The following is an 18,485-nucleotide window of genomic DNA, read 5'->3' as shown; positions in this document are numbered from 1 at the left end:
TTGTTAAGGACTAGAGTTAGATTACTTATCTGGGGGACACCTGGGTGGCTCAGTGGTTGAGTGCCTGCCTTTGGCCCAGGGAATGATCTTGGAGTCCTGGGATCGAGTCCTATATCAGGCTTCCTGCATGGAGCCTGCTTCTCTCTCTGCCTATGTCTCTGCCTTCTTTCTCTGTGTCTGTCATGAATAAATTAAATCTTTTTTTTAAAAAAAAGATTATTTATCTGGGATGCTTATTGCTATGAACCTCCCTCCTTGAATTGCTCTTATTGTCTCTCACAATTGTCATCTGTCTCAAAATATTCTATTTTCCCTTTCTTCTTTGATCCATTCATTCTTCAGGAGAGTGTTGTAACGAGGAAAACTATAGAAAAACAATGGAAATTATACAACACTCTCCTGAAGAGAGTGGTCAGAGAATCATATTTGGTATGATTTCATTGTTCTTGAATTTGCTAAGAATTGGGGGTTTTTTGGCCTCACATGTTCTATCCTAGATAATGTTCCATTCACACCTGTGAAGAATGTATTCTGCTCTCCAGATAGAATGTTCTATATATCACTGTTAAGTCTATTTTGTCTATAGTGTTGTTCAAATCTGCTTTTTCCTTATTGATTTGCTGTCTGCATGATCTATCCATTGTTGGGTGGAATGTTAAAGTCCCCAGCTATTACTGTATTGTCGCTTATTTATCCTTTTAGATTTGTTCATTTTGCATTGTCTTTATGTGCTGATGATAACACTGGGTGCATAAATATTTACAATTGTTATGTTATCTTGCTCTGTTGACCCCCTTATCTTTTATATAATGACCTTTGTCTCTTTTTACAATTTTTAAAGTCTATTTTGTCTGATAGAAGTATAGCTACCCCAGCTTTTTTTTGGGGGGGGGGGTTACCCATTGCTTGAAATGTCTTTCTTCACAGTCTGTTTGCCTTTTCTTTTTAATATTTTATTTATTTATTCATGAGACACACAGAGAGCGAGGCAGAGACACAGGCAGAGGGAGAAGCAGCCTCCACGCAGGGAGCCCAACGTGGGACTCGATCCCAGGACTCCAGGATCATGCCCCGGGGTGAAGGCAGGCGCCAAACCACTCAGCCACCCAGGGATCCCCAGTCTGTTTGCCTTTAATTCTGAAACAGGTCTTTTGTAGAGAGACTGTCATTGGGTCTTGTTATTTTAATCCACTTAGTCTGTGTCTTTATATATTGGAGAATTTAATCTATTGACTTTTTTTTTTAAGATTTTATTTATTCATGACAGAGAGAGAGAAGGAGAGAGAGAGGCAGAGACACAGGCAGAGGGAGAAGCAGGCTCCATGCAGGGAGCCTGATGTGGGACTCAATCCCGGGTCTCCAAGATCATACCCCGGGCCGAAGGCGGCGCCAAACTGCTGGGCCATTGGAGCTGCCCAATCTATTGACATTTAAAGTAACAATCAGTAAGGATTTAATATTGCTGTTTGTGTTTGTTTGTTTTGTAGGTCCATTGTTCCTTGTTTCTTATCCTGTTGTCTTTGTGGTTTGATGTCCTGTCATCAGTATACTTTGACTTGTCATCTTCTTTTGTGTAATTAAAAGGTTTTCTCTCTGTGGTTACCATGAGAACCATAAACTATCCTAAAATTTAACACCCTATTTTTAACTATCAGCAACTTTAATTGGATTCCTAAGCTTTACACTTCTCACATTTTACATTTTTATTGTGTAATAACATTATTAAAGATATAGTTACTTTTACTATGTTGTTTTTAACTTTTTTTTTGTTTTTTATAAGAAACAATTTTTTTAAGATTTTACTTGACAGAAAGACCACACATGCACAAGCAGGTAGAGTGGCAGCAGAGGGGGACAGAGAAACAGGCTCCCTGCTGAGCAGAGCCCCATGTGGAGCTTGATCCCAGGACCTTGGGACCATGAACCAATCTGAAGGCAGATGCTAAACTGACTGAGCCACCTAGGTGCTCATTTTTAACTTTAAAACTTAAATGACTTAAACACCACCATTCCCCTATTATAGAATCATTTTTCACTATCATTAGCAGTGACTTTTACACTGCCTTCTTATGTTTCTGTGTTATTAACTAGCAATCTTTTATTTTCACTCAAAGAGCTCCCTTTAGAATTTCTTTTAAGGCAGATCCAGTGGTAATGAACTCCCTCAGCTTTTGTCTGGAAAAGTCTACCTCTCCTTTATTTCTGAAGGACGGCTTCACTGGGTATACAAATCTGGATTGAAACTTTGAGGGTTTTTTGCTCCCAGTATTTTGAATATGTCCTCCCATTGTTTTCAAGCCTGAAAAGTTTCTGTTGAGAGGTCCACCTTTAGGATTCTCTTTTTTGTAATCTCAGTTTTTTCTTGTTGTTTTCAAAAGTTTTTGTCTTTGTTGCCATTTAATGGTAAAGTGTTTTGATTTAGCTCTCTTTGGGTCCTTTGGGCCTCTTGGATCTGAGTATCTATTTCTCTACCCAGGTTGGGGAAGTTTTCTGCCATTATTGCTTTAAATATACTTTCTGTCCATTTCTTTTTTTTTCTTGGAATTCCCATAATCCCAATATTATTTGTTTTCATCGTGTCCTATAATTCTTGTAGCCTCTCTTCACTTTTTTTCATTTTTCTTTTTGCTCCTCTAGCTGTGTAATTTCAATTGTTTTTCTTCTAGTTCATTGTTTTTCTGCATGGCCGAGTCTGCTTTTGAAAGTCTATTGAATTCTTCAATTCAGTTATATTTTTCAGCTCTAGGATTTGGAGTGGTTTTTTTTTTTTTTTTTTTTTTTTTTAATGATTTCTATTTCTTAGTTGAACTTCTTGTGTATTTTCTTTATTTTTTTTAGCTGTGTGTTCTTAGAGTTCACTAAATTTCTTGATGAGAATTATTCTGAATTCTTTATTTGACAGCTCACAGGTCTCCATTTCTTTTGGGTCAGTTACTAGAGCTTCATTTATTTCCTTTGATGGTATAATACTTACCTGATTTTTCACAAAATCTTTGATTCCTTAGTTGGTACCTGCACATTTGAATAAGGGGTCTCCTCTTTCAGACTTAGCATGTTTGATTTGGCAGACATTTCCTCACCAGTCAAGCTCGGTCTGGGATTCTGCACATGTCTGCTGATAACATCTTTGGGTAAGTGGGATATCTTATTAGAGTCTATTTTGGGGCAAGGCAGCTAGCTATTCATGCTCTGAGGTCAGGGGTATGTCTGGGATTGAGAATAGCTGGATAATACTGCTGGCTTGGTTCCCTATTCAAGTCAGCCTGTGGGATGGTCTTTGTGATTTCCTGGATTCTCTGATTAGGCTTTCTAGAAGGTTGGGACTGAGTACTGTATTTAGCATTTGTTGGGGCAATGAATTAGCCTCTCTGCCCTAGTAGGACAGCAGGATAAGGACAAGGACCTGTAGAGCTTGTCTGGGGACCTGATTCAGGCAAAAGTAAAGACTGAATATCCTGGTCAGATGAGCCACCAGGTTTTGCTCTATAGACATGGAAGCCATAGGCTGTGCTCTATTCAAGTGGTACTGTAAATGGGGCTGTTGGATAGGCTCTACATTTTCCTGCGTGTTTTTGGTTAGGTTGTTTGTGTGGGTGTGCTGAAGGTTGTATTCAACAGTAAGTGGGGCTATGAATTAGTTTCCCTGGCTGGGTGCAGCAGGAGAAACAGTTCAAAGGCCATTAATGCCCTTCTCTTGACTCAAGCCAAGCCATGCCTCAAGTTCCCTGGCCAAGTAAGACCACTGAGTTTGCTCTTGGTGCTGTCACTTCTGCCTATCCACTCCTTGGCTTAAGAGTTGGATTACATACATAGCTCCCAAGGGTTTTTTTTTTTTGCCAGCCCTTCCTGTCAGATGGGCAGGAGGCCATGCTTTGTAGACGTAGGGGCAGGAGAGAGCTGTGTCTCTGGTTACTGTGTGGGCAAGACTGGAAGGGCCCACTTCAGGCAATTCTCAAATTTTCCTGAATAGATTTTCTGATCATGAGGGGCCAGGAGCCATGATCTGCAGCAGGGGTAGTTATGGCTCAGCTCTTCTACCAGGGCATGGGAAGACCAAACACCAGAGCCAGCAGAACAGCTTCTTTTGAGACCCAAATTTGACAGGCCTGAATCCTTCCAAATTCCCCAAATTGTGCCACTGATTTGGCTTGCAGATGAACAAAACTACTGGATGGGACTATTACTTAGGCTGTTCTGTGCTCAGTCTTGCCCCTTCTCCATCTAAGGCTTCTAGTGATTGAACCCACAGCTTTTCCTGCAGTCCTTGTGAAGTAAAACTTCAGGAGGGGCTCCAACTAAGCAACTCACAACATTGGGTGGGTGGGGGCTAGATGTCATCCATGGGCTAGTCCTACTAGAGAACCAGATAGGGTCAAGGGAAAGATCTCCACATAGTGCTGAGCCAGCCTGGCACAGGGGCAATGTGGTCAGCATATAGCTAATGCGGTCTGTCTCGGTCCCTGGTGTGTGTGTGTATGGGGGGGGGGGGGGTGCTTAACCTCACTCCTGAGCTCTAGATCTTGTTAGTCATCTTGTGAAGGGGAGTAAAATCAGAAACTTCTGTCACTCCTCTTCCTTCTCTTATTCCCAGTTCAGCAAAATTTAATACATTAACTTATCAACAGATTTTACCTATTCAAAATATTGATTTAGGAGTGCCTAGTGGCTCAGTCTGTTGAGTATCTAACTCTTGACTTTGGCTCAGGTCATAGTCTTAGGATTGTGAGATCAGGCCCGCAATCAGCAGGGAGTCTGCTTGAGATTCTTTCTCCCTCTCCCCTCCACACTATGTCTAAAATAAATCTTTAAAAGAAAAAAAAATATTGATGCAAATTATAAAAGTGGGTCCTTTACATTCTAGAATGTACTGATGATTAAAAACCATGCAGTTGTAAATGTTATTTATCTCTGTCCAAACTTTCTCCACTAAGTTTCTTCAGATCAAAAGCTTATAACCAAACTCTTTAGAACTTTCAGCAGTGAGTGGTTATTAATGTTAAATTATAGTAACCAGTTACACAATGTCTAAAATGATAAGTGATAAAACTTATTAAATAGACAACCAAATTCTCTAGTTTTTAAGCAGTATTTTTCCTCATCAAAATGTTACATTACTAACTTTGTTATACTAAAAGAATCAGGCTAGTGGTTGGCCCACACTGTCATGGTAATGAAGTCTCTAGAATAGTAATAAAAGGCAGTTATTTTAAACTGCTATATTTTATAACATTTATAATTTAAAATATTATGTCTAATATCTGAATTCTGATGTTAAGAACCAAAGAGTAAATGTTGCTTCTATTTTATTAGGTATTAGACCTATGTTAGAGAAAAGGGAATCCTAGAAGTTTCAGCATTTTTTAAATGAGATTCCAGAAAAAGGAAACAAGATTATAATAACGATTCAAAATATATCATCTAAGGAAAAGTTAAAGTGATCACTAAACCTGAAAGATTAGCTCAAGCAATCACAAAGCTCCTCAATTAGACACATCTGCCAACCAAAAGGGGTAGGTTTCCACAGTGTACTCTGTTACTGGAAATACTGGTAACAGAGTCATGAGGGAAGGCAATGTCAAATATTTTAGAAAACAAAATCTCTGTCTGGAAGTAAAATAGGAGGAAAGGCTGAGGATAACAGGTGTGAGGGGAGGAGGAGGAGTCAGGGCACTTTTTGAGCAGATGCATGCTATGACAAGGAAGATTTGTACTGATATCTCAGGTGATGGAAGAGGTCAACACTACATAGTGAACAAAACTTTCAGAGTCTAGAACAACTTTTAAAATGGGGAATAATTTTTCTTTTATATCTGTTTGATAAAAGAAATGGCTACTTCCTGTTTCAGCATCTACGGAAACTAGGAGTTGGACTTTTTTTCCCTTTTCATTGCTACATTTTACAATTCTCAAGGACATGTACCATTGCTTGAATTATTTTTTATTTTAAATTGCACTGCTCCCTTATTTTTGGAAAGTGTTTCTTGTGTGTCCTTTATGTTGGATCTCCACAAGGGAAACTTCAGGCAGTGAGAAACACAGCTTCATCAGAATCGCGGTCCTTGCCACTGTCTTCACTTGGTGCACACTCCCCACCACTTGGAGACCGGCAGCTTAAATCCTCGACCCCAGACTCCTGATCGCTGTTGGCTGAGAGATCTGGATCTGAGCTTTTCAAATTGTCTTGGGTTAGGATGAGAGCAGAATCTTCATCACCTTGTGAAGGACTCCTGGATGGAAATGACTTCATATTTCCACTGTAATCCTGGGGAGTGTTGGCTGTGCTGTTGTCTGAGGTAGAAAACCCTGAGTGTTTGCTGGGTTCACTCGGCTTACTTTTCACTTTAGTGTGGTTTAACTGGACTTTTTGAATTTTTTCCAGTCTCTAAAAAAAAAAAAAAAAGGAAAAACCATAAATAATTTAGTATTTATTACTTTCCAGCTGGGTATAATGTGAAAGATTCTCCAAGACTTGGTTTCTTCATCTCTAATTAAGGAAGGTAATACCTGCCTTAGTATATAGGTTTTCTGTAAACTGCAAAACAAAACAAAACAAAACAAAAAACCCTAGGTTCAGCACCCGGCAATCAGGTAATAAACACCTCATTCCTGATTCCTGATTTAAAAAAAAAAAATGTACCTTGAGTTCATTGGATGAAATCATTATGTAAAACCTTACAGGTATAGAAAGAAGGATGACTACTAAGTTTTTAAATTAGGATATAAATCACTTACCATAAAACTTCCCCTTCTAAAATCTACAATTCATTGGTTTTAGTATATTCACAAGGTTACACAACAATTCCCTACTACCTAATTCCAAAATACTTTCCTCATCCCAGAACATCCCATATCCTTTAGCAGTTACTCCCCATTCCCCCTTCCCACTGCCCTGGCAACCACTAAGCTACTTCCTATCTCTATGGATTTGCCTGGTCTGGACATCTCCCATAAATGGAATCATACAACACATGTTCTTTGGTGTCTGGCTTCTTTCCCTTAGTCTATGTTCTTGGGCTTCATCCCCAATATAGCTTGTATACAAAACTCCATTCCTTCTTATGATTATTTAATACCACATTGCATGAATATCCACATTTTGTTCATCTCTTCTTCATCAGATGATGGACATTAGGGTTGTTGAAAATACATTTACCAGATTTCATCCTTTGGTGTCACCAAAGGAGGTGTTAAAAGACCAAATATTGTATACTCATTTCAAAAGCATTCATCTTAAGTTGGTATGTGCAAAGAGCACTGTACTGGGCAGTGTGAATAACAGAGATAAATACAGAGCCAGCCATAAAGAACTTGGAATATGGAGGCAGAGTTCAGATCATGTAAGAATTTGGAAGAGTAAAAATTATTTAAGAGGGCAGATGGGATGGCTAGGGGGAAGATATCCAAGTCAGCTTCAAGAATAATGGAGCATTTTAATAGGTCTGTGAAGGAATTAAACTGGGAGGTGATGGTAAGAGCATTTATGGCAGTAGGGAGGGACAGAAGAAAAAACACAAAAGTAGGAAGATGTCATTGTGTACAAGAAGCAGAAAACAGTTAAATTTGAGCAAGAGGAATAGAGAATAAAGCTGAAAGGATTGATTACTGAATTGTGGGAAGATCCTAAATGCCATGCTGAGGGGTTTTGACTTTATTATAAACGGAAAAAAGCCAAAGTCTTTTTAATTAAGGTTTTTTCTAAGTAATTTTTTCATTTTTAGTATTTCAACAAAAGGAATTTTGGAATAGATTAGAAGAATCCTAAGTTTTTCATAAAGCTTGGGTATCTTTAGGAAGAGGAAATAAAAGTGGCCTAGTGATGTCATGAGTGGACCTAAAATGGCAAAAATTATAGGTTTTTACCAGAGCTCCAGAATCCTAAAATACTGTGCCTCGTTTCAGTTTTCTAAGTGTGTTATTTAATTCAAGGTCTCTGAGCCTTGGTGGCAATTTATAATCATTGTGGTGCTTCAAAGATTCTCGTCAGAATCACTGGGCTTAGAGCCCTGGCAGTACGATTTTTGGTGAGGTGATTTTGATGCACAGTCAAAAACTATTTCTCCAATTATGTAAAATTAAGCCACATCAGCTACCTCTAAGTGATTATCTTTATGGTTGGGGTCCCTGAACCACATTGCATGTCCCCCAAGCCATCATTCTTAGGGATGACCTCCAGGTGACTATCCATTAGGTAAAAGAGTGGACTTTGTTAGAGCTCATCTTGTGGTATTTTGTGAACTTTCATTTAAACATACCAATATACATATGATCTCAGGAGGGGGGAAAAGGCTTTTCATCTTATTTAAATATTTAGTCTTAATTCATAATTTACGTCAAGACCAGAGGAAATTTTTGAGCATAAGTGAGGCAGAATGAAGCAAAGAATCCAAGTGGTTTTAGTGAGCAAGTAAAACCCGTGGTATCACTGGAAACAAAGTTATATAATTAGCAAAAATATGTATATTATAACCTTTCTGGCCAATTACTGGGAAATTATAAAAGGTCAAAACTAGGCTGTTGCTAAGTTGATCTCAGCTATTACCATTTATAGCCTAATATAATATTATTCTTAAAAGTAGAGAAATTTTTACAAGTACATATATCTGATTTTGTTCCTTCACTCTGAATCCCTTTTTTCATGTACTCTCCAGAAAGAATTCATTTTAGTTCTCTCAAGTAACAATAACAAAATAAAACCTGACCTACAGTAGGAATAACCAACTAGTTCAACAAACCATCTAAGTGAGCCCCAAGCAAGATGTCTAAATGTACTGAGTACCTGGGTTGGGGTTTCCAACATCTGGGTGCTCACCCGATAGGGTTCTGTTTCAGGTACTTTGCTAAAAGTATGAAATGGCTATATTGCTGCGATTCATATATCCTGAGTTATGAGAGACTTTCATGGAACAGTGGTTGTCAAGAAATAAGCACAGAAAGACGAACAAGAACAAGTGTGTCTTACTTCTTCTAGGGCCTCTAGTTCTTCCTCCAGCTGCTGGGTCTCCTCTTTCACTGCCATAAGGTAATCTGTAACAGACTGTCGGGGCTGCAGTCCCTTTTCAAAGCGGTTGTACATCCCGCTCCAAAACCTGCAAAAGATGGTAGAGCTTTAGGATGCCACTATATCACAATCTGTAAAGTCACCTCCTCAAGTCTTCTAAGGCATCTTTAATGCCACAGTCCCAAAGTCCTAACAGTCAAGAATTACGAGCTCAAAGAAGACACCTATTTAAGGTAATGATTTCATATTGATGCTCTATTTTTGTTGGGTCAGTACCCTTTTGGGAGGGTAAATTCATGATGAGTCTACTTATACGTATGGTCCTATATAAGAAGGCATGTATGTTTTTAAAGCAGACTGAAGTAGCACATATTACCATATTCTTTTTTCTATTTTTTGTGTTTTTTTTAAGATTTTATTTATTTATTCATGAGAGACATAGAGTAGAGAGAGAAAGGCAGAGGGAGAAGCAGACTCCATGCAGGGAGCCCAACGTGGGACTTGATCCCGGGTCTCCAGGATCACGCCCTGGGCTAAAGGCGGCGCCAAACCGCTGAGCCACTGGGCTGCCCCTCTTTTTTTTTTTTAAGAAAATGGCTCTTAATTTTGAAGTAAATTTGGAAAATCGGTGATTATATTAACATTTGGAATCTTTCAGTTACAGATTTGAGGGTTTGGTTTGCTTTTTTTTTTCTCACAACCACCAAAAATTGACATTTCCATTTGCAATAAGTCTTCCTTTTTTTTTTTTAATCCTGCACGATTGCAAAGAATAAATAATATTATCACAGGAGTATCTGTTGATCCATGCTTTACTTAGAAAGGAGCAGGGTTTTGATGTCATTCATTGTTTTATCCATAGTGCCTAGAATAGTGCTTGACTCAACATATTTGTTGACTATTACTAACAAATTTGGAGCAATTCAATTGATTATATTGTATCTCAACAGCTCTCAAACTTCTGTTTTACAGGTTTTTGTTTTTGTTTTTAGTGTGACAATTAATGCTATTTACAATTCTAGGGAAATAATTAGATAGAAATAATTAAAAACAAATTGAGGAGGGAAAAAAAACTACAGAGAAAAGCTATGAAGCACTAAGAGCGTTTTTGGGGATGGGTAGGGAGAAAAAAGCGTTTCTCATTTTATTCTGTAGAAGTTTGTCTTTTTGCTGACCTCTGAGACATCCTTCCACATCATACAACCTCTACATAGAGAAGCCAAAGGATAAAATATAACATATAACCCTAATAGAATCTGTAGGATGCCACCCTGCTCTCCCATCCCAATATGTATGGTCTTAAAATAATTTATTTCCATGGGAAGATAGTTCCTTCCACTAGGCAGAGATTCAGCAGAGAAAGAAGGTAAGCTAGGTCATGATCACTACCTAAATTTGTGGTTTAACTTACAAGACACTTGGTTTATTTGATCCATCATCCTTCATCTGTCCATTCTTGCTTCCTTTCTTCCTCCCTCCCTGTTTTTTGCCTTTAAATAATATTGGGGGGAATCCCTGGGTGGCTCAGCGGTTTGGTGCCTGCCTTTGGCCCAGGGCATGATCCTGGAGTCCCAGAATCAAGTCCCACGTCAGGATCCTGGCATGGAGCCTGCTTCTCCCTCTGCATGTATCTCTGCCTCTCTCTCTCTCCCTATGTCTATCATGAATAAATAAATAAAATCTTAAAAAATAATATTGGAATTTACATTTTTAAAATAGTATTATTATTATAAAACATCAACTTCTAAAGAGAATTCCACATGTAGGAGGAAAGAAGAGGGAGAGGGGACACTGGCAAAAATACCAGATCAGATATTTAAGCAACCTCTGGTGTGTTTTATGTCCAAAAGAAGCCTTGAGGCTCAGTGTTTCATACGCTTTGGCCTCCAGATAACAAACAGTAGCAGAATCTACATATTTTTTTTTCATAGCCATACTCAGTAAGATCTAAAGGTTTACATACTTGTACATGAAGTTGCATGGCGTTGTGGGGAGACGAAGTGTTCCCCTGGTCTGACTGTGATCAGCTCTAAATAGAGGATTCATGTAGTCAGCCCGGTTCTTCCACAGGTGAGCCCATAAAGAATATGTTCTTTCTTGAATTCTGTTATAAAGAAAAGAAGCCTGAAAATGACCTTATCTTGGTTCTTAGAAATTGTAGATGTGTAATATTAAAGCTGGAAAAGGACCAATAACTGTTACGTGAATATCTGGGGTGTCCCTGTTTTGTAGCAGGAAAATGTACAGTCGGTGTGTGTCCTCATGATATAGCCGAAGGCACTGTAATAGTCTCAACCTCTCTGCTATCTGTACTGACCTGGGCAAGATGTTTAATTTCTCTGAGTGCAAAATAAAACTATATAATTTGGGGGAAATTTTCCCCAAATGATCACTGACATTTTATTATTTGCCGGGTACTATTTAAATGCTTCACCTGTTTTCTCTCATCCAGTCCTCACTGAACTGTGAGATGTGTCCATTGTACAGATGAGGAAACCAAGGCAAAGAGATTTGAGCAGTTTCTAAAAGTCACATAGTCACAAAGACACATAGTGAGTGGAAGAGCCAGGATTCAAAGCCAAGCAAACACCATTAAAGTGACTGGTCCATCACAGCAAACCACAAAACAGTCTAGGAAAACAGTTGAGCTTGAAGGATGCACTCTGATACTTTTCATCATTTACCATTTACCCAGAATCACACTTGAAGTTCCTGAGAGAACAGTGGAGTCCATTTTACTTGAACTGATCATTTCCAATATTAAATCTGATATTATTAGACACCACAGTTAAAATCATTGTATGAAAATTTGAAAACTGTTCTCTCATTGTAGTTCCTAAAGCATTTGGCTATTAAGTTTTTGACTTTGCAATTTATTTTATTTTATTATTTATTTATCTTTTGCAATTTATTTTAAATTCTACATTTCATTGATTCTCCCTCTGGATAAAAACAATACAGTTTTAATCTGAATAAAAGAACGGCTTGCGTTTGAAATGTGCTTTCCCAGTTAGATTTGCAGGTCTTACTAAGACAGTATATCCACTGAAGATATCTAACTTTTTTCTTTTAAATGCAAAAATCACATTCTCTGACTCCAGGAAATTTCCTTTCACTATGAGAGCATCAAGTCTACCATTCTGTCTGTAGATATCACTGGGGCAAATGAGCTTGTGTCTATCTTTGTCGGCTGCTGACATTAAACCATTTATGAAGTGATGTCAGAAAAAAAAATAACTTTAAAATGTTGCTATAGATATGTAGCTAAAATAGTCTCCAGAATGTTAAAACGCCATCTGAAATTCTCAATCACAAAATCCTTAGATAAAAATTAAACAACCAAACACTTACTTGAGTTCTTGTCGCTCCTTTTGGCTATTACATAAGAAGTTTCCGAACTGGCAGGAATAAACATGGTGTTGAATGTGAATCAAAAATCTCTCATTGAACTCAAAGGCACAGGGAAATTGTTCCATTAACTGCCAGACACACTCAATGAACTGATCAATAACTGGAGAGATTTCTTTTGGATCACCATCTAGATTGCCATATCTATGAAAAAAATATTAGAGACTTTATAGCAAGTTGGGTTTTTTTTTTAAATTATAAAGCTATGAATGCAAAAGCAATCACAAAAGAAACCTCAGTTTTTAAATAAACATATAAACCTGGAGGGCAGAAGTGGAAAAAAATTAACTTCTTTAATTCTACTTTTAAGAGAAGCTTTGAGCTGAAGGTCTGGCTATAGAAGGGACACACAGAAAAGAAAGCATTAGTGCAAAAGGTAAAATTCAAGGGAACTTTCCATGGCAAAAGAACGTTTTTTTTGGTTTGTTTGTTTGTTTTGAGCATCCTTTAGTTCAAGTTTCAAAAGTACATCAGGATTTTTTAAGTAAATCTTCCATTTTATTTAATTAGCAATTTGGGGAAGTGTGGGAAGAAATATCTAAGCAACATTAGAGGTTTTTGCTTTTGCTCTATTTTGTTGAAAGGGAAGAGGAAGAAAGACATCTTGAAAAAATTGTGGTTTCCCAAGTTTCTCAGGATATTTCTAGAGCAATGTTAAAACCTGTCACATAATTTATTTCCCATCTGGTAATTCCCATATTCCCAGACTCCCATATACCTTTATATCTCCCATCTTTGTTTTTCAAAAGTATTTTAGAATCTCCTTCACATTTGTATTGATTTTTTTTTTTTAAATAGGTTTCATGCCCTTCACTGAGCCCAATGCAGGGCTTGAACTCACAACTCTGAGATCAAGACCCAAGCCAAGATGAATCGGATGCTCAACTAAGCCACCCAGGCGCCCCTTCTATTGATTTTTAAATGAAGGCTGCATAGTCTTTACACTATTATGTGCTATTTGTGAATTTTAGAATCCAAAAGAATGATTTGGGTATCATTACATTGAAAATAACAATAGAGAACCTCATCTGCTCAGCAATGGATAACCAACTTTAGGAAGAGAAATGAGTGAATATCACCTTAGGAGTTTTTCCAAGAGTGAAAATATTAGAAACTGTCTGAAAACTTCTTAAAAGTTTGAGTTCCACTCAACTTGGTAGCTTTAAAAATGGTTTCCTCATAAAACAATTATATAGCTAGTCTTTTAGCCATTTCCACATTTTTTCTGTCCATATATCCTCTATCTCAGAGATGCTAACTGCCATAAGATAGTAGAACCCCAACACTGAAAACAATGTGACCTTAAGAAGGTTACTCAAGGGGCACCTGGCTGGCTCAGTCGGTAGGGCATCTGACTTAATCTCAGGGTGGTGAGTTCAAGCCCCACTTTGGGCATGGCACCTACTTAGGAAAAAAAAGAAAGAAAGGAAGTTACTTTAAATGTTTGCGGGCTTTAATTTTCTCATTTATAAAACAGAATCATTGTGTTTTCCTGGAAAAATAATTTCAAAAACTATTCTAGAAGACCACAGAAAATGATTAATGCTAAATGCAAAAGTTACACAATTAAATATGGGCAGTTCCATGAATTTAGAATTTACTTTAGGAACACTGAAACAAAAATGTGTATTTAAAATATTATTAGCATGTTGCCTAAAATTTTAGCTCTAAAAGACTCGATTACCCCAGCATTAAGAGCTTGATTAAACACCTGTCAGGCATTATCAACCCTGTCACCAGAAGGGACACTGGTGGCTCTAGAAACAGTAACTTCTATTTACTGAAAGCTTAGTATGGGTAGGCAAGGAACTAGATTAGTTAGCAATGCCTTACTATAGCCCTGTGGAACAGGGAGGGTATCCCCATTTCACAGATGGGAGGGAGGCCCAACACAGCTAGTAAATGCCACAGTCTGGGTTTGGGGGCTGAATCTGACTCCAAAACCCAGACCAGCAGCCTTCAGGAACTTTCTGCAGACATCTGAGACAAACTCCCAATTTAATTCCCAGTGTGAAAGGTCAAAGAGAAACTGTTCCACAGACATATCACACCTTATAGCTTAGAGTAACTATCTGCACTTCAAAAATGGAATAATTTAATGAATCAAATGCATATGGTAGGAAAAAAGGAAAAATCGGTTCTCAGCCAATTAATAGCATTCTGTCTTTCCTGGAGCAATTTAACATTATTTGGTTCTGCTCAACAAATAAATACCAACAGTAATTAGAACTTCGTTTATCTGTGTTACAACATATATAACTAACTTTTTGAATAAGATACACAAAGAAAATAAGGCTGTTTTCCCCCACTCAATTAAAAACTTAAAAAACAGATTTTTTTTTATCCTACACATTCAAATCAACAGATTTTTAAGTTTTTTTTTTTACCTGTGATTAAACTTATGACCAAAGGAAATCCAGTCCTTTTCAATTAATACCTATACAAAAAAGAATATATAAATATCATGGAGAGAAGCAAACAAGGAAAAATAAGAGACCCCAACCATCAATGTTGAAGGATTCAAAGGTTCTTAGAGAAGTCACTCCTCGGGTAGCCTGTAGATAAATGAGCACTCATTGTCCACCCATATAGAGATGCATAGCAGAAGGGTAAAGTTGAAGGTCATCCACAGGAAGGGTAAATGGGAATGGATACATGAAAAGGTAATAGCAGCACCCACTGAGAGCTTTCTAGAAAGCACTGTTCATATTGCTCATATATAATCTCATTTCATTGTGGGACAAGTATGATCACTCTCATTTCTCAGAAGGGAAAACAAAGAAGTTAAATACTAAGATCACACAACTAGGAAGTGGTTGATGCTACCTCATAACCTAGCTCTTTCTACAGCAAAGCCCGTCTCAGAAAGTACCAACCTCCTTACAAGAGGTAATAGGAATATTTTCCTGTGATTTTTACCACACATTAGACAAATTCTAAAATGTTGGGGGTTTGGGACATAATGGAGGAGTTTCAACCTGCTTTGGAGTTGGGGTAGCATAGGTTTATAATCTTCAATTGTCTAGATTTTAAAAAGAAATAATATAGACCAATCCCATCACTATCACCAATGCTCTAAAATGGCCAGAGATTTTCCCTTACAAATGTATGGAGTGGTTGAAGTTTGCCCTTGACAATATGTAAACTTAATGGGACAGAATCAAGAACCAATAATGGTAGAGGATGGTGTGAAGGAGTGCCTGAGCCGGAGACCCTCCACTCTCCAAATGGAATGAAGGAATCCAGGGGAGGAGTCTAAAGCTGAGAGATCAATCTGAAGTCTCAGTGCTCTCACAGGTAATTGGAAGTTCCCTGACACAAAAAAAGAAAAAGCCTATAAAGGAAACCTGCCTCTGCCTTTTCTCTCTTGTCCCTAGAGTGTCAGCGGGTATTACTTGATGAAGGAGATCTAGCAGTAGAGATATCCCATTCAGGCTCCTCTGTCAGCATCTATCCCTAGCATGGATTCAGGATCCACTGAAGCACTTTCTACCAAACCATGGTGCCAGAGGCAAGAACCAGGTAATCTTCCAGTCACTAGGAAGCCCCTGCCATCATGTTAAGAACAGGGCTCCAGCCTGGCCAGAGATTCACCATCCCAGCAACTACACAGATTCTGCAGGTGGAAGTAACACGTCGCCCCGTGATGCACACCTAAAAGGTGAAAATCTAGGAAAGGGTGTACTCATAATTTCAACAAAGAGCACAGAAACAAACTTTCAATACTCTCATCCAGAGTTGTGAAGGACTATCTAAAAAATCAAAGTAGTAAATAAAAAGGTTTTCCTCTCAAGGACTTTGCATGTACAATACAGAAGACTTTTTATCTCCAAATATTTTTTCCTGGAAAGTATTTTCTACTACATGTTTACATGTTACCTCAAGCTTAAGATATTTGTGAGCAAATAATGTATAAAGCTATTTTATATTTTATAAACTATTGAATATATTCTGTATTTGCCCCCAAATTCACATTGAACAGCACCAGTTTGAATTGGTTCCAACATCCCAGAAATTCACTTTTTTATTCCAAGACCAATTTTCTACATTTATTTATTCATCCATTCATCCATTCATTCATTCATGAGAAACACACAGAGAGAGGCAGAGGGAGAAGCAGCTTCCCTCTGAGGAGACCGATATGGAAGGAACTCTATCCCAAGCCCTCGGGATCACGCTCTGAGCCAAAGGCAGATACTCATCAACTGAGCCCCAACCTTTTCTCCTTTAATCTTGCTAATCTACTATGAGAAAAATAACAAGGGAAGAGAAAGAAGTTGCCCGAAAGAGAGGTCCATTCTGCTAGAGACCCGGTGTGGGCCGAGTGGCCTGGCAGCCACACTCACCATAAAGCCCTTCAGGGTCCGGTAATGCGGGTCCAGCAGGAGGCTGGCCACTGAGCACACTTGGGCAGTCCTGTCCCAGCCATCTGAACAGTGAACAAGCACGCTTGCCCCTTCCTCTGAAACTGCCTAAAAAACACAGAATCAGCAGAGTCAGAAAGAATGGCTACAGAAAGGAAAAATGTCTCATCAGAACCAGTTTTGGTTTTATACCTACAAAAAGAGAGGAGAAAAAAAACCAACAACAACAAAAAAAACCAGACAGCTAATTTAGTGTTCACGCGCCATCCATTAGGGTAGAGCCCAAGGAGTGGTTTGGTGCTGGCAACCAAAACTTTTCCAACCTATCATACCCAGGCGCTACCCCCCCAGACCACTACAGCTAAGCACATGTGGTACAACAAAAGCATGCTTCCTGCCCAAACGTGTCCTGGCCCACCTTCTACCCCTCCCTCCCCTCCAGGTTCCCTTAAGAGCTTTCCAATACTGCAATTCTGCAGCTGCTACTGGTCTCAATCATTTCCAAAAAGGGAAAGACACAAAAATTATAAGAAGTACAACTATGAAAGTAGAGATAAAAGGATAGGAGTCAAGTCATGCATCCAGGGGTGGGGGAAGGAAGAGAAAACAAGGTAAAAGTTATAGCAGCAAGTCTCAAAGAAAAGAATTTCTATTTGCTATTGCAAATGCACACACAATTTTTAGCTGAGTATCCTGGCAGGAAATGTAAATTGGGCAACATGGCAGAGATTGCAGCATAGCACTTTGAAGTACCAGAAATTCTGTTTATTCTTATTTATTCATTTTCTGTGTCCCATGCAAGCTCTGTAAGAGAGGAGACTTGATCTGGTTTATTCAGCATTGCATGCTCAGCACCTATAAAAGTGACTGGCACTAAATAAATTCTTGGGAAACGAATTATCTAATAAAGGGGAGCATATCATATCCTCAGAAAAGACATGGCTGTCTCTAGGTATAAATCTGAGAGGGATTTATAAAAACAACCAACAAAAAACATTGAGAAACAAAATAGACAACACATTCAAACCCTGCTTACATGGAAGTTGCAGCAACGCTGTTCCTGTGGCAGAAGGGAACCTGCCTACCAGGTTTGGAAACCTGACCTGCCCTCATGACAAAGGAGTTGCTGTTTACTAAGATGGAAGCCCGGCCTTGGTCCCTGAGGCGTCACACATTTGGATGTATGCACTCTCCTACAGAAAATTCTTTCCTCCAATTAGGACCAAGCCTAACCAAAGAGAGAACACTCTAAACAATGTTTTATCATTTACTGCTGTGCTAGCATACCATCAGCAGAGCACTGTCCTCTCTTCTGCAAAGTCACATGTTAAGAGGCCAAGCATTGTGGTCTGCAAAGCCAGCTCCCCACTCAGCGAGCCACAGCTTACTTGCGGGGAGGGGGGCAGCCACAGCAGATTGGGAGCAAATGGGATCTCTGTTCTGAAGTCAGAGTCCCCCAGCTGCTCTGCCCTTACTACGTACCTTTGCAATGAAGATTCCTGCATCCATGATGGCCTTAATGTGCCTTAACCAGCCAGAGTTCTCCAGCCCCCACAGAAAGTCACTCATGGAGGGAGACTGAAGCTCACACACTGCAAGATAAATCATGTCATGAAAGCAAAATAATGGCAAGCTCTTACTTTACATACGATCATATTTGCAGGTAGTTTGTTAATGATTCCTTCATTGTATTTCCTGGAAGAAACTACATCAGG

General features: G+C 38.7%; 1 protein-coding gene across 8 annotated transcripts in view; it reads right to left on the bottom strand.

Annotated features, from left to right (window-relative positions):
• Nucleotides 1-5,922: 5,922 nt before the first annotated feature.
• MTMR7 (myotubularin related protein 7) overlaps nt 5,923-18,485 on the bottom strand; it is a 178,295-nt gene continuing 165,732 nt past the window's right edge. For 7 of the 8 annotated variants that reach the window (XM_077848923.1, XM_077848924.1, XM_077848920.1 and 4 more), the window contains 7 exons: nt 18,253-18,362; nt 16,753-16,878; nt 14,794-14,843; nt 12,350-12,550; nt 10,962-11,102; nt 8,960-9,086; nt 5,923-6,382 (listed from right to left, as the gene is read on the bottom strand). In XM_077848923.1, the coding sequence (XP_077705049.1) occupies nt 6,020-6,382; nt 8,960-9,086; nt 10,962-11,102; nt 12,350-12,550; nt 14,794-14,843; nt 16,753-16,878; nt 18,253-18,362 (1,118 nt within the window). In that variant the 3' untranslated portion in view covers nt 5,923-6,019. The remainder of the gene's footprint in view (nt 6,383-8,959; nt 9,087-10,961; nt 11,103-12,349; nt 12,551-14,793; nt 14,844-16,752; nt 16,879-18,252; nt 18,363-18,485) is intronic. The other variant, XM_077848919.1, reaches the window with a different exon arrangement.

This window comes from Canis aureus, chromosome 15, assembly GCF_053574225.1.
Source record: "Canis aureus isolate CA01 chromosome 15, VMU_Caureus_v.1.0, whole genome shotgun sequence".
Classification (NCBI taxonomy): Eukaryota; Metazoa; Chordata; class Mammalia; order Carnivora; family Canidae; genus Canis; species Canis aureus.
The sequence above is the reverse complement of the archived record's forward strand: the minus strand, read 5'-3'. Positions and strand labels throughout refer to the sequence as shown.